This window comes from Cynoglossus semilaevis, chromosome 12, assembly GCF_000523025.1.
Source record: "Cynoglossus semilaevis isolate Cse_v1.0 chromosome 12, Cse_v1.0, whole genome shotgun sequence".
NCBI lineage: Eukaryota > Metazoa > Chordata > Actinopteri > Pleuronectiformes > Cynoglossidae > Cynoglossus > Cynoglossus semilaevis.
Genome location: NC_024318.1, coordinates 12,801,622 through 12,815,460, shown reverse-complemented (window position 1 = coordinate 12,815,460; position 13,839 = coordinate 12,801,622). Strand labels below are relative to the sequence as shown.

General features: G+C 39.3%; 1 protein-coding gene across 3 annotated transcripts in view; it reads left to right on the top strand.

The window, feature by feature from the left end:
- Window positions 1–13,839, top strand: part of pde10a (phosphodiesterase 10A) — a 46,090-nt gene that overhangs the window by 15,272 nt on the left and 16,979 nt on the right. For all 3 annotated transcript variants that reach the window (XM_017037541.2, XM_025060757.1, XM_008322275.3), the window contains one exon: window positions 7,265–7,399. In XM_017037541.2, the coding sequence (XP_016893030.1) occupies window positions 7,265–7,399 (135 nt within the window). The remainder of the gene's footprint in view (window positions 1–7,264; window positions 7,400–13,839) is intronic.

The following is a 13,839-nucleotide window of genomic DNA, read 5'->3' as shown; positions in this document are numbered from 1 at the left end:
CGACATACAGCGGATTTTCTCACATGGCCAAGCAGTGGCCACGTGTGTGTTTTTCTTTATTTCTTCATGCTGTAATTCAGTTTTTTTCAACTTTGGGGTTGCAACCCCACGTGGAGTCAGCTGAAATTCAAATGGGGTTGTCCTATTGTATTGGTTAAAACACCACACACAAATTTGAACAACTGTATTCTAATAAAATGCAGCGTGAGCTGGTGGTGGAAAATAAAATATCACTTTGTGCACTTATCTGGCTACTCTGTATGTGTAACACAGTATAACAAAAATGGTCAAAAACAACTTCAAGAAAAAATAAAGTCTCTGGAAGTGACAGAAATTGACAGAAGCCAAAAAAGGTTGGAAACCACTGCCGTGACTGGAACTGTGATTGAGTAACTATGTTCAATATTCATATATGCAGGGGCAGGAGGTGGGACGAGGGAGGGAGCACTGCTGTCGGACATGTTTGTTGACCCCTGATGAGCTTTTTCGAGGGTTCATATCAGAGAGGCTGGGAACAGGCCACGTGCATGTAGATTTCTTTACAACTTGTCCTTGTGTCAAGACTCATAAAAGAACACAGCACTTAAGGAGACACAAGGATCTGTGCTTCTCATTATGTGTTCCCAAATGGCCTTACTGCAAAGCAGCTGCAGAGTTCAGTAGAAGTCTGGATGTGAAGCTGGGAACTTGACTCCTGATCATTAGTGAGGAAGATATGTCAACCTGGTTGGGCAAGATCCCGGCACTCAGAAGCTTGAAATATATTTAAATATATATATATATATATATATATATATATAATTTGTAATTTAATAATTATATAATGTGTGTATTTAGGAATGATGATTTGTCCTAATGTTTTTCACTGCTACCCTCTGTGTGTGTGTCTGAGACTGCAGTGGATGTGGGATATGCCTTATCTAAGTTTACAGTCCTTATCCTTTTTGTCTAATGATCTGAAGTGGAAATAATGCAAATTACATTTCCATGGAAATTCTTCTGTGGAGACTGCGTTCCCTATCTAAAGGTGCGATTCTGGGTGGTTTCTGGTTTGTGCAAAACAGTTGTCTTTAAACGTGAGTGGTCGGTGGCAGTTCAAGAAATGGTTTTGCTTGTTTGACGTATTTTCCATTGACTGGTCAACTTCATTCTCTGCTTTTGTTCGGTATGATCAGAATGTATAATGTTTTACTCCACACATACATACAGCCTCACAACAGGCCCAATAAATAAATGAGGCGTGCAGTGGTAGAAGAATTAAGGTCGTTTTTTTTGTTTTTTTTACTTTGTTTCTCACTGAATGTCAGTCTCGGAGGCTGAGCTCCAGCCTTCCCACAGATAAGATAAGAACCACATGCTCTTCCCACCTCCTGGCAAGGGAGTCCCAGGCGGACCTGCTGACGCACGCACCTCACTGCAACCCCCATCTCTTCTCCTGCCTCGGCCTCATGTCAGGATAGTGAAAAGTACTACCTTGGCAGCTTGCCCTTGACTCTCTGCCAAAAGGAGTGCACTTCTACAGAAGTGGTCTTTTCCCTTTTTCTTTCATGTGCATTTTCATCTCTCTATGGCTGCGGCTAAACATGTGGCTCACCACACACTGGCACTGACAGGGGACCAGCTGATGTTTGTGTCATCTGACATTCCAGCTAAAGATGCATGTTCTGATTTGTTTAAATAATATTGAGATTCAGATAAATAAGTTGTCTGAATGGCAAAAGTACCAGTGACTGTTTACATACTTAAAATCATGTAATCAAGTACTTGCTAACACTTGGTCTGGAAGTTAAGGACATTTCAGCACAATGCTGATGTATGGACTTCCTCTTTGCAAAATGCAGTCTGAAGAAGCCTTTTGTTGACAACAGTGGACTTTCTTGAGCAATAGTTGTCACTATTCAATATGGTCTTGTAGAACGTTATTCCGTCCATTTCTGCTACAGAAACCATGGGCTCACATTGAGCTTCATTCACATCATTTAAGTGGTCAAATGTTTTTGTCAGGGCTTTGAAAGATTTCTGTTTAGTGTTCAAAATGTATTTTTGACTTTTCCCAGTTAAATGTTGAAGACACTTGATCTAGCAAATACAAAAATACAGGCAGTAATATGTTGATACAACAACAGTGAGATATTGAAGCTTGCATAACCCAGTCTGGCGTTTGCACATATAGTTTTTTACTGGTATCTGTTTTTGTTTTTGCTTGATTCCATCCTTGATTCCAAGATCAAACCTTTGCTGAATGCACATTTTATTTCAAATCTTAATACCCAAACCTGATAGCATCTCAATCAATGTACTTATTTTTACAATTACCCTGTCTCTGCATATTTCTACATAAGATTATGTTTACAAAATTAAATTAACTTTGTCAGTTAGAAAACATTAGCATTTCTGTTCCTGATAAAAACAATTCTAGTAAATTATCAATTTAATGCTATTGGTTTTTAGGTGCAGAAAGTATTGCCATTTATAGTACTTTGTTGTTAATGCCTTGCTGCCGTGTTTAACGTGACATTTGGTGGATAAGCAGGAAATGGAAATATTAGCATTTTGCTCAAGATAAACTTCCAAGGAAAGAAGTGGTTTTAAAAAGCACTCAGAGAAGAATTGTATAGCTGGTGAAACATACGCATCATCCATTATGCAGAAGATGAGGGTACTGGTTTGTGTGATCAGTATTTCTAGGCAAATATCTGATAACAGGAGTTTCTACAAAAGTTGCTGGGATGTTGAAGTAAAAGAAAAAAGATGATCCGTTGGCAGAAAGGACCATTTCTCTGCTGCAGCTCAGAGATGAAAACTGAAGTGAGGACATGACGGATGTTGTTGCTTGATGACACATTGCAGAAATGACAGGCCAAGCTCAAACCAAACACAACGTTCTGTTACTATAAGCACGGCAGTTAAAAGGAACAGAGTTGTGGAACTCCAAAGATAAACCTGCTTCACATGCGTTTAATTTGTTTTTGTGGAGGAGCTCCAGTCTGCTCTTCTGTGCACCACTGAAAAACAGCTCGACCCATAATGTCATTTTGACTCACGACTCACACTTCACCACAACTGACGTGGTGTCATACTTTCAGTGACATCTTTTACTATGCATCAAGTTTACTGACTTAAGTAACTGACTGCAAACCAGTCACTTTTCCATATAAAATTGCAACATGCCCAGATTATTCCCTGGTTAAAAGTCAATCCCTGAGGATTTTACATTGTAGGAGTTAGGGAGGTGTATTGGCAAAAATCTGCTCATTACACATTAAGTTTTTTCCAAAACAACTGTAAACACACAATGCTGATACATGTTTTACATTCAGTTACTAAAATTGGAAGGTAGAAAGATTTACATTTGTAATAGCCAGAGAACAAATAAAACCCAAATTAAAATGAACCAATGCCATGAAAAATAGATACAGTGCTGTAGAATATTGATACGGTATTGTGGTATTTCAGTCTATTAATATTTTCTTACACCCCTAATCCAAGTATATTTCAAGATGTTTTATTGCCTGAAATTTACAGTGCAGCCACACACTGTCTGTAATCAAGATGTTTTATTGCCTGTTTACAGTGTTACAGTGCAGCCACACACTGTCTGTAAATGCATGTCTGTCAAACAGCAGCATGTTCACAATGAACGACCCAGACAGCCTCAGACCAGCTCAGCCTTTCTTTCCCGGTCCCAGGGTGTGGTGTTCTATACTCAAGATAAATGTTATGCAACAATACTTCACTGCCTGAACACAGGCTCTACTTTTTTTACACAGGAAGCCCAAGTCTGCGTCAGGCACCAAAATCTCTGCCAACTGGGCTTCAGCCACTCATAAACATGCCGCATGACAAACTACAGCACTTCCTGTCTGAGCAGCGTCGTTTCACTTAAACTCATCTGCACGTAGAAATCTGATGTAGTGATTCAACCCAAAGAGGAATGATACCTCACAACCATGTTGGTCTGTAACAACTGCACTACACTTTTAACACTTGATTTTAATTTAATTTATTTAGCCTTTATTTTTCTCTGAAAAGACTAATGGTGGTCAAGGTGTGCAGCAGCAACAGCTCAAACGTTTAAGCTTGTTTTTTTTAAAAATACCAGTTGTTTGGTAGTATATTTCCTCTTATTCAAAGTAATACTTTTTTTAAGCAGACATTTGTTGCAGACAACAGTTTTTCTTGGAGGGATGGACGATGCAAAACTTGATGAGGTGGAAATGCTATCCTGGTAAATTTAAGTAAAAACCCCTGCAACAGACTACAACCTAGCAAAGTTTGCAGAGAGGGACAGAATGATTAGTATTTTTGAATTTCTATTCAATTTGTCAAATCGAACACTCTGTCCTCTGCTGGACTAATGATGACGCAATAGCGTTCTGCAGCACTGGTCAGTGTGGTAGAGGAAAATTTCACAGAGGTTCTAAAGACATAAAAGAAAATAACTCTGGTTCAACCAATGACCACACTATTGCTTCTACTGCAGCACGTTTTCTCTCTCACTCTTTCTCTCTCTCTCGACCAAATGTGGTTTTAAGTGGAGTTGCAAAAACTGGACTCCACCAAGTGGTCCAGATCAGGCTACACCTTTTCCTTACCCGCCATAGTCTCGGGATTCAAACACTGACGCACTACACACAGTGGAGTGCCACTGTGGCCACGTCAGGTTCAGCTGTGGCTCTAAAGACGTAGGAGAGAAAGACCTGACAGTTAACAGAAAGAAGTGGAAAGATTTAATGAGGAAAAGGCAAGTTACTATCATTTATCATCATTTACCTCCATGCAGCCCAGTTAAAAACATGAATCAGTATACTGTATAGTGTGCTGTGCTGGTAAATAATAATTTGTATATTTTTTATTATTCTCTAGTCATTTTAAATGAATCTGTGCAGTTTGGTTTCGCCTTGTGTAGGGATGTAATGATGCATCGTGAATCTGTTAAAATCTATACAAATCCCTGACAATTAGCATCAGTTCAAATAAAAAATGAATCATGCATCAAGCCATCAGTAGGCTGCGTTATGTCAAAAAGTCACTGGCTATTCCATGAGACTACACACTCTAGTACAGTAGGTGGCGGTATCACCTAATAAACGTTGGTTGTGAGTTAGTATTGTATTTAAAAACATTTAAGCTTATTTTGTTTTTAAAAAACAATTGTGATAAAATCATGTCTTGAACAAAAAAATTGTGACTCGCTCTGTGAAAACAAGACATTTGAATTCAGTGTTCAAACATCCCATCGTTGCTGTTTCTGCGGGTTTTCCATAATCTCTTGGTGCCAATAAGACAGATTTGCAAGGGCCGTCTGAAGTGTTTATAGCTGCTTCTGAGACCCCCACCCCTGGGCATTTTTTTATTTACTAAAGTGTTCTGCTCTTTTACAACAGAGTTAGACAGAAGTCGCGTACGGCTGTAAGGAAGGTGCCCTGAAGAGTGTGGTGTTTCTTGGGTCTGGATAGCATCAGAACACGGCGTCCTCCACCTCTACCCCCTAAAGTTTTCTCTCGCTTCTGTTTGAATTATTTGTCTTTTGTGTATATATGAACCCACACACACAACAGGCAGATGATCTGTCATGAATGTAGATCAAATTATTTGTTCTGGAAAAATTAATCAGCGCTCGGTCTGTTTACAGGAGCCAGAGTCAGGACAGGAATTAAATTAATGTAATGATGAAGTCATACCTTCAGTCTAAGTTTACATACTTTTAACTGTCTCACTACAGTGACACTGGGCGTTTCTGTTCATTGCATCTGTTTTTATTTTGCCATCTCATACAATAGATAAGCTGTTGTCACCATTCATGTTTTGTTTTCTTGACCACAAACGTTTGAAGCCATTGATTGCCTTAATATGACGCAGGATGCACATAGAAACCTATTATTTTCTTAGTATTTTAATGTCATTTATGTGTGTCTGTGTGTGTGTATGACAGCAGAAGAACACATGCCTTCCAGCTGCTGTGATTCATACATGAATGGAGATGGTACAGTCTGCATACAAAACCATCTTCTCCTAAATAGTCTGCTCAAGGAAACAATTACTTTGTACTTCAGAGAACCTTAACAATTTTAAGGTGGTTCAAAATTATAGAAACCAAAAGTCGGACTCATCAGTTATAAGACTTTTTGTTCCTGATCTCTGGTTCTTGTATAGTTTTTTCTACTTCTGCCGGTACTGTGCTTGATTTAGAATATTTTTATTTGCCACTGTTTTTCACCCTTCATATGACATGTGCTGTCCTTGACTATTAACCCTTGAGAAAACAATTCCAAAAAAAATCCTACTAACCTGAGTATTTTTTCTATTTTTGTATAGTTGTAAATGGATGATTAGGCATTTTTAGCCACAAGGAAATCATGTCTCAAATGTTTGTTGGAATGGTATTATAATTAAATTGTTAGCTGTCATGTTTGCAAAATAACCACTAGTTATCCTCAATAGATTTTATACCCTAAAGAAGTCAGTACATTTTTGGATGTAAAGAGAAAATATCGGCGCAAGATAAATAATTTCCTGTTTGTGTAGCATGTGATTAAAGAACGGCTTCGCATCTCATTTTTAACAACTGGAGAACATGTGTGTTCGTGATTGACTCTCTCAAGCTAAACACACAACAAGAGGAGTGGACTAAAACTCATGCTCTCCCGTGGAATATAGCAATATTTTAGGATCTAGCGCATAGTCCGGTGACATAAACCTCGCGGCTGGATTGATACAGCTACAAGTTTTTGTTTTGGACACAAACATACGTCTTTTTCATGTTTGACCTAAACATGTTGGTTTCCTAGTGCATCATGATGGCCTCTCAGACGCCAGTGGGTGTATTAAAAACAACTTTCCCTCATGATGGTCTGGCAAATGGCCTTTTTCCCTGACAACAAAGACAGTAAACAGCAGCACTTAGCGAGTGCTCAAGAGCCTAATTGCCTATTAAGCACAACCTAGCCCTCCTTTATCCTGCTGCCTCTGCTGGGGACTTCCATCCCTGGAGATGTAGCTTTACAGTAAACATAAGTGAGTTAGCCTGGCTATCTAGGAGGCTCAGCTGGACAGTGAGCTCTGCTGCCACACTCACCTCATACCAAAGCAAAACGGAGTCATGACCCTAGCATGTGCATTTTTTGTAGCGCTGCAGGGAGGAATCTTAGCTGTAGTTGGATATAAATCCAATCTTTCCCATGTTTTTCCACGTTTTTGCATTTTGCCTGGTTATGGATTCATTTTTGATGACTGAATGAGGTTCTCTTTCTGTGCCCTTTAGGCTTGACAGATGAGAAAGTGAAGGCCTACCTCTCAATGCATCCGCAGATGCTGGACGACTTTGTGTTGGAAAGCGTGAGTGCAGAGACGTTAGACAGATGGCTGAAGAGGAAGACCGACAGCAGCAGGCCTGCAGGTAATTCCTCTCTCTCTCTCTTTCTCACACACACACACCAGTGAGCCAAACATGGAAATGAAAACACACACAGACATGCTGCAGGTCTCTGGATTACAGTGGCATAATGATTGGATCAGCGGATTTCAGTATGTTGACGCACAGCTGTGAATTCTGTAATATGTCGCTGTGGTTCAGTGTTTGTACGTTTAGCTCACATAATCCTATTTGCGATCCTAAAACGTTGACCAAAATTACAGACTGGGATGAATATCCTCAACCAGTTCAGTCGATTATGTGTTTATTGCCCTGAAAACCATTTTCTTGAAGGGCCAAAACATAGAGACAGCCAGGGGAGTTTTGGGCGTATGTGAATACGTACTAAAAAATATGTGTTAAAAAAAAAAGAATGGGTTTGTCGGGTGTTTACGGGTCATTACGTCTGTTTGAGCCCATTTGGTGCAGTGAGCTTCACTCACAGCAGACTTTTTCTCAGACTAACTTCATCTATCAAGGGCCTACAGAGCTGGCACTGTGCCCAGTCCGGCTGCTGACGTCAGAGGCGACCTCCAGAGACATGCAACCGGCTAATGGGGAGGGAGGGAGGCAAGAAGGGGTGGAGACAGCGGTGGTGTTAGTGGTGTTGATAATGGAGGTGGTGGTGAGGGTTCGTACTGGTTGGTGCTGCCAGTGTGTGTGTGTGTGTGTGTGTAAGTGAAAGCAGAGTTGGACACTGGATGCATTTGTCACATATTGGAGCCTCGTTCTACATGAGCTTTACAGACAGGGGTGTTTATTGCTGCCTTGAGACACAGGTTTCACAGGTCTGATCCTGCATGTGAAAGCACTTTTAGCATACGCGTGTGTGTATGTATGTGTGCGTGCGTGTTCACGTTCTTGCTCTTGCCAAGTAGTAATAACTCTTTTACTCGTGCATTTGAGGTGAGAGCAGATGTAGTTTTGCAAGAAGAAAAATACAGATACTAAAAAAATAAACAAAGACATTTTATTTATTTTATTTATTTTAAGCCAATAAACCATACCACTCATCCCTACCAATGACTTAATTTGATATTTAATAATTAAATCTAAGTTGCCATATGATGTTAGCAGAGAGATAACACCCGCTAACATGATGCCACCGTAATTTCTGCAGGTCATATTTGTCCATCTAGACTCTTGTAGCACATACAGTACATTTGGGTCTTTTCTTTTACCAGGTTGGACGTGTCTTTCCAAATGCATTGTCCAGCTGTGCTCTATGAGCTGATGTGTTACTGAGCTGAATCAGAGGCCTGACTCAAACACCAGTAATCAGCTCGTCAGCTCTGTCACTCTGCCTCATGACTGATGCTGATGATCTTTAAATGACGTCACTTGACTAATTTTCCTCTTGAGTCCACTTCCTGTTTCAGCCCCCTGTGAGCCGACATCAGGGCACCACTGTCTGTCCTCACTCCATCTCCCTCCCTATTTGGCTGTCTGTGCTCAAATGACCCACACTGTCTAATTTCTCACTCATCACACAGACTTTATAGTCCCCGTGTTGAGTCCAGGCCTGAAATTTATTTGCCACACTCTCTACTGCACATTTGAAGGAAGTTGGACACGTTATGCATGACACGTTACAGCAACACATCCTGTCCTCATGTGTTTGGTTGCAGCAACACATCCTGTCCTCATGTGTTTGTGATTATCTTAGTGACCAATTATAGAAATGGTCACAATAGCTGCTTAAAACCCTAATAAAATAATCCTGCAAGATTTCCATGGCACATGCAATGTCTTTTGTGAAGGAAGATCTTGTTCCTATTGTTTGCCCATACAGGTTATGGCAATTAAATGTGTTAATAATGGTTACTAGGTGGCGCTTTGGCCCAGAGGCAATGTCTTTGTCATTGGTGTGGAACTCCAGGGTTCACCTCCTGGGCAAGTTCGAATCCCAGTTAGGGCAGTTGGTACCTTCCAGTGGACTCACCACCTGCAGGAAGGTTCAGGGGGGGTTGGTACGGTGCAATGTGATTTGGGTGGCGACTGCTGCCCCCGCGACCCGGTAACGGATAAGCACATGAAAATGGATGGATGGATGGATGGATGGATGGTTACTAGTTAGTTAAAACACAGATTAAATATAGAAACATAGATTAAATATCCAGAAGTAATTCCAGTATTATTAATAAAATTACACAACTTCTACAAATACAGCAAAGTTATTTATTAGCAAATGGCTAAAATATAATCTATGTTACCTTAAGTGTTAAGTGGTAGAAACAAATATGATTTGTTTAATATGATTTCAATTTTTTTTCTTTGGTCTACTAAATCTTGTCACAAAACTCTTTGACCTGACCTGGCAAATTAGACTATGTTTAATATTACTTTTTGTAAATCATAACATTTTCTCCACAAAATCTGTATTTTCTTCCATCCAACTTAAGAGTGCAAGAGCGGGACTGAGCTGTTTAGCAGCTGATACTGTTTCTCAGATGTGCTTGGATGGCAGTCACAAGAAAACAAAGATGTGCTTGTGCTGCAGAAACTCATACTCCGAGGATGTGATAAGATATCCGTCTTACCTGCAGGGCTTTCCATCAGATGTGGTGTGCAGAGCTGTGTGAAAGCAATGTTAAATGCTACAGAGGATAAGATAAGACTTGGAATCTGAACTGAAAGGGTTTTAATGAAAATTGTTTTTGTGTGTTCAGGAAATTTAAAGTCTCAGTCACAGGTTACACCCAGTAAACCCCTGTGATTAACTGAGAAAGACTACAAATCAGTTTGAAGGTTGAAATAGTTGCCTAGTTTGTTCTTTTGTAATATAACTTTCCTATTGATATCTTTGATATAAATTTAAATACCAATCGAGGCAGTGGGTAAATGTCAGAGCTTCAATCTGTTCATGTCACCCCTCACCAAAATAGATTTCCAGATTTTCTACCTATGTAATCGTGTCCCTAGTGCCAGCAAAATAACCAATGAAAAGGATGCTTGTTCTGAATATTCAAATATGTCAAAGTTAGCATTCTAATACAGGACCTGGGGAACAGCATTTAGATTCATGGTGGCAGTAAAGAGTAAAGATCTTGCCAGTTGAGGACACATGCAAAGGTAAAGAAAAAGACGAGGAGCAGGTCAATGCAGGACATCCACTCTGTCCACACGTATTGACCACTGAGTCACCGCTGAGCCGTGGGGGAGACTGTGTATCTGCAATGTCAGATCAATATAGCTTCTGTCAGAGTATCCTGCACATAACACCTGAGGGATTTTCACCTCCACACTGAGAGCCTACTACTGCTGTACTGCTGCTGGTGGTGATGATGATTATTGTCTTTGAAATGTTTCAAAGAGAGAGTTGAAATCCAACAGTACATACTTATTGCAGTGAATGTAGAACCCTATGATCCTACATGCTGCGGTTTCTTTAAATCGCCATAGAGTCAAGCTAAAGGCAGATTGGTTCAACTATTCAGTCATGATTAATTGCCGGATTTCTTTAGTTAACTCATGGGTAGTCACTAATTAGTGGCATGTTCTTTATGTGTTCTAAATATACCTTAAGATGTATGAGTATATAATAGACAGGAGAGGAGAAGGTTGGGAAATATATGACCTTCATCAAATGTCTGTTCATTTTTAGGCCTCAGTACAAAACAAGGACAAATGTACTTCAGAATAAATATACCATGTAATATATATGCATATACCATAGTAATGGTCTTAGAGGAACAAGTGATGAAAGAATAATTATATTTGTATAAATATGTTTAACATTATATTTTTACATAATTTTCTTGCAATTCTTTTTTTTAATTCCTTCATTTGTATTAATAATGAAAATGTACCTCGATAAGTCATAGTCTTATTTCAAATTTCAATTTCAAACTGACCAGCTTTGAAGAAGAACTTTATGCAGGAGAAATGTCAATTATGATGAACTCCACATCTTGACCAAATAAAGGAGGTGAAAAATAAACAGGCGGAGGACATACAAATGATGTCACATGATTGAGGAGTGTTCCAGTTGCTTGGCAATAATGTTCAACCTTTATTGCATCATGAAGTTGCTTTACATTTTTTTCAATGAACACATTGGCCCTTTGCTTCCATGTTTACTGAAAGCACAGCAGCTACCTAAAAATATGGGATGGCATTAGAAGAGGCTAGTGGTAGTTGTGCTGGTCATGTTGACCACAATGTGTCCAAATGAAACACACACACACACACACACATCCACAAGCACACACCTGTATACATGGCATTCCTTTCCTCTCCGGCCTTCAGGGATAACTGTATCAGAAGGCTTAACCCCCAGACAGTTACCTGATGAAACGATCGTGTTGTTGTTTCCAAGCAGGTCAAACGGAGAGTTTCAGTTATGTATGCTTAAGATAAACTGCTGATGGTGCTGAAAAGGCTATTTGTCACACATTTGAACACCTGCTCCATCAGCAAAAGCTGGGCCAAACATCCAACACAGTATATTTGAGGTCAAGAATTGAACTTTATTTTTTACAGGAACACTTTTGTCCCAATAAAACATGCATCTAGGTCATTTCCAGATCAGTTTTAGTTAATGTTGACATTAAATGCCCTAAAAAATATTATATATTCACCACTTTTCGCCTGAAAATGTGCTAACCAGTGAATGTAACCTTTGGCTTCTTGCTTGGCGGAGTTGTGTGTCTCAGACCTGAGATATGGATGGAGCCGTCTGTAGTGTGCAGTGTACGCCTGAAAAAGTGTTCACCTGGTTTCAGAAGTAACTCTATATGACTATAATTCTAGAAGGAAATGAGGCTCCTTCTCACTTAGTCTACGGTGTGTTTACAGTGTCTAGTGTTGTTTTTTTTCAGTTGAACACAATTGTTTCATTATTAATGGTCATATCATGCTTTGTTGTTCACTTTCCCAGATTATAATTTACAAAATTGACACACTGTTTTCGGTAAAAGCGGAACACTGTTTAATTCTTTCTGACATGTTAAACCTGTGGGGAGTATTATTAAGTATTATTTTCATATGGACCACAATTCTCTCAGACATACTTACCAAACCAGTGGAGAATTTTGATTCTCTTTCTAGGGATTTTTCTCACACTCTGGAAGGAGATGTCTTCATCGTCATTCTGTTGTTAGCGATGACGGGCTGGGTCCTCTTACACTGTCTGTAAAGTCTATAGTTGTTATTTTTTCTTCAGTAAATCTAAAGGCCACTTGCCTGCATCTCTCTCTCACAGAATGTATCTGGATCTGTTGCTTTACCTAACTTGGTCTCTTGCTACAGTTCCTTGTTACGCTGTAGTCCCCTGGGCATTTTCAGTATGAAGACACAGTTGAGACACAATCCCTGACAGGATGAACCCCTCTGGGAAAAAAAGCCCATTCAGTGTTAAGTGATGAGGTTCATACCATACATATACTGTACGTGTAATATACTACCAAGAAAATATGCTCAAAATTATAAATTATATATATATATTATAATATAATTGATACTTGATCCACTGTTTTTCAGGCTGAGTACAAAGCATTGTGAAATTATGTTGTCAATTTAAGTCCTTAGAATAATTAGACTTTGCAGTAATACTAGAGGTAATAATACGGTAGGAATTAAGAATAAGAAATACTCTGTAATCTGTAATCTCCCTAAAAACGTTTAAATTAGCCACTTACCAATTAGGAGCAGCAAAGCCTACACCAAAGCCCAGTGCCTTATGGTCTATGTGCAAAAATTAGTTGAATCAACACAGGTGGAATGAGTTTAGCTGTGAGCTGGAAGAGGATGCTGCAAACATTTTTTTCTTAGGTCAGTAAAGTCAGGTCAAGTCCATCAATGGACATCACAGTTTTAAAATTACAATTGAAATTAAACTCATAAAAACCCATATAAAACATGGAGGAATGTACATTATATACACTCAATGTTTATATCAAGTTGAAATAACAATACAAAGTAAAGGAGAAAAGCCTTCACCTGTGGGTGTAATTGTAATTGCGAACAGCTCCAAAGGTTTTAGGACATTTATCACTATGATGTGTTGTTTTCAGTGCACACTGTGCAATACTTTCATTTTTATCACAGTTCAAATGTGTTTAAGCAGTGTTTTGTCCAAAGTTAACACATATGTCATATGGCAAGATTTTTGTGTGCAAGTTTACAATGTGTATTATCTGCCTGTATCGAAACCATTGTTCCTCACATTTGTACCCACTATAGCTAAGTAGCTAGTACCGCCAGGGGCAATTGTGTGGTTTGAATAATTTATGAAATTTCCATTTCCATGTTGAGATGATAACTATCAGGCCAAGTGGAAGGCAGTGTTAAAGTGACAGTGAATCCATGTAAAAGTGGTTGTTTCAGTTTGTTTGTTGACCTTGTGAGAGACAGGTCACAGACAGCACTTGTTGAGTCCCACTACCTAGGAACTTTAACAACTACCGCCTTAGAAGATGATGGAG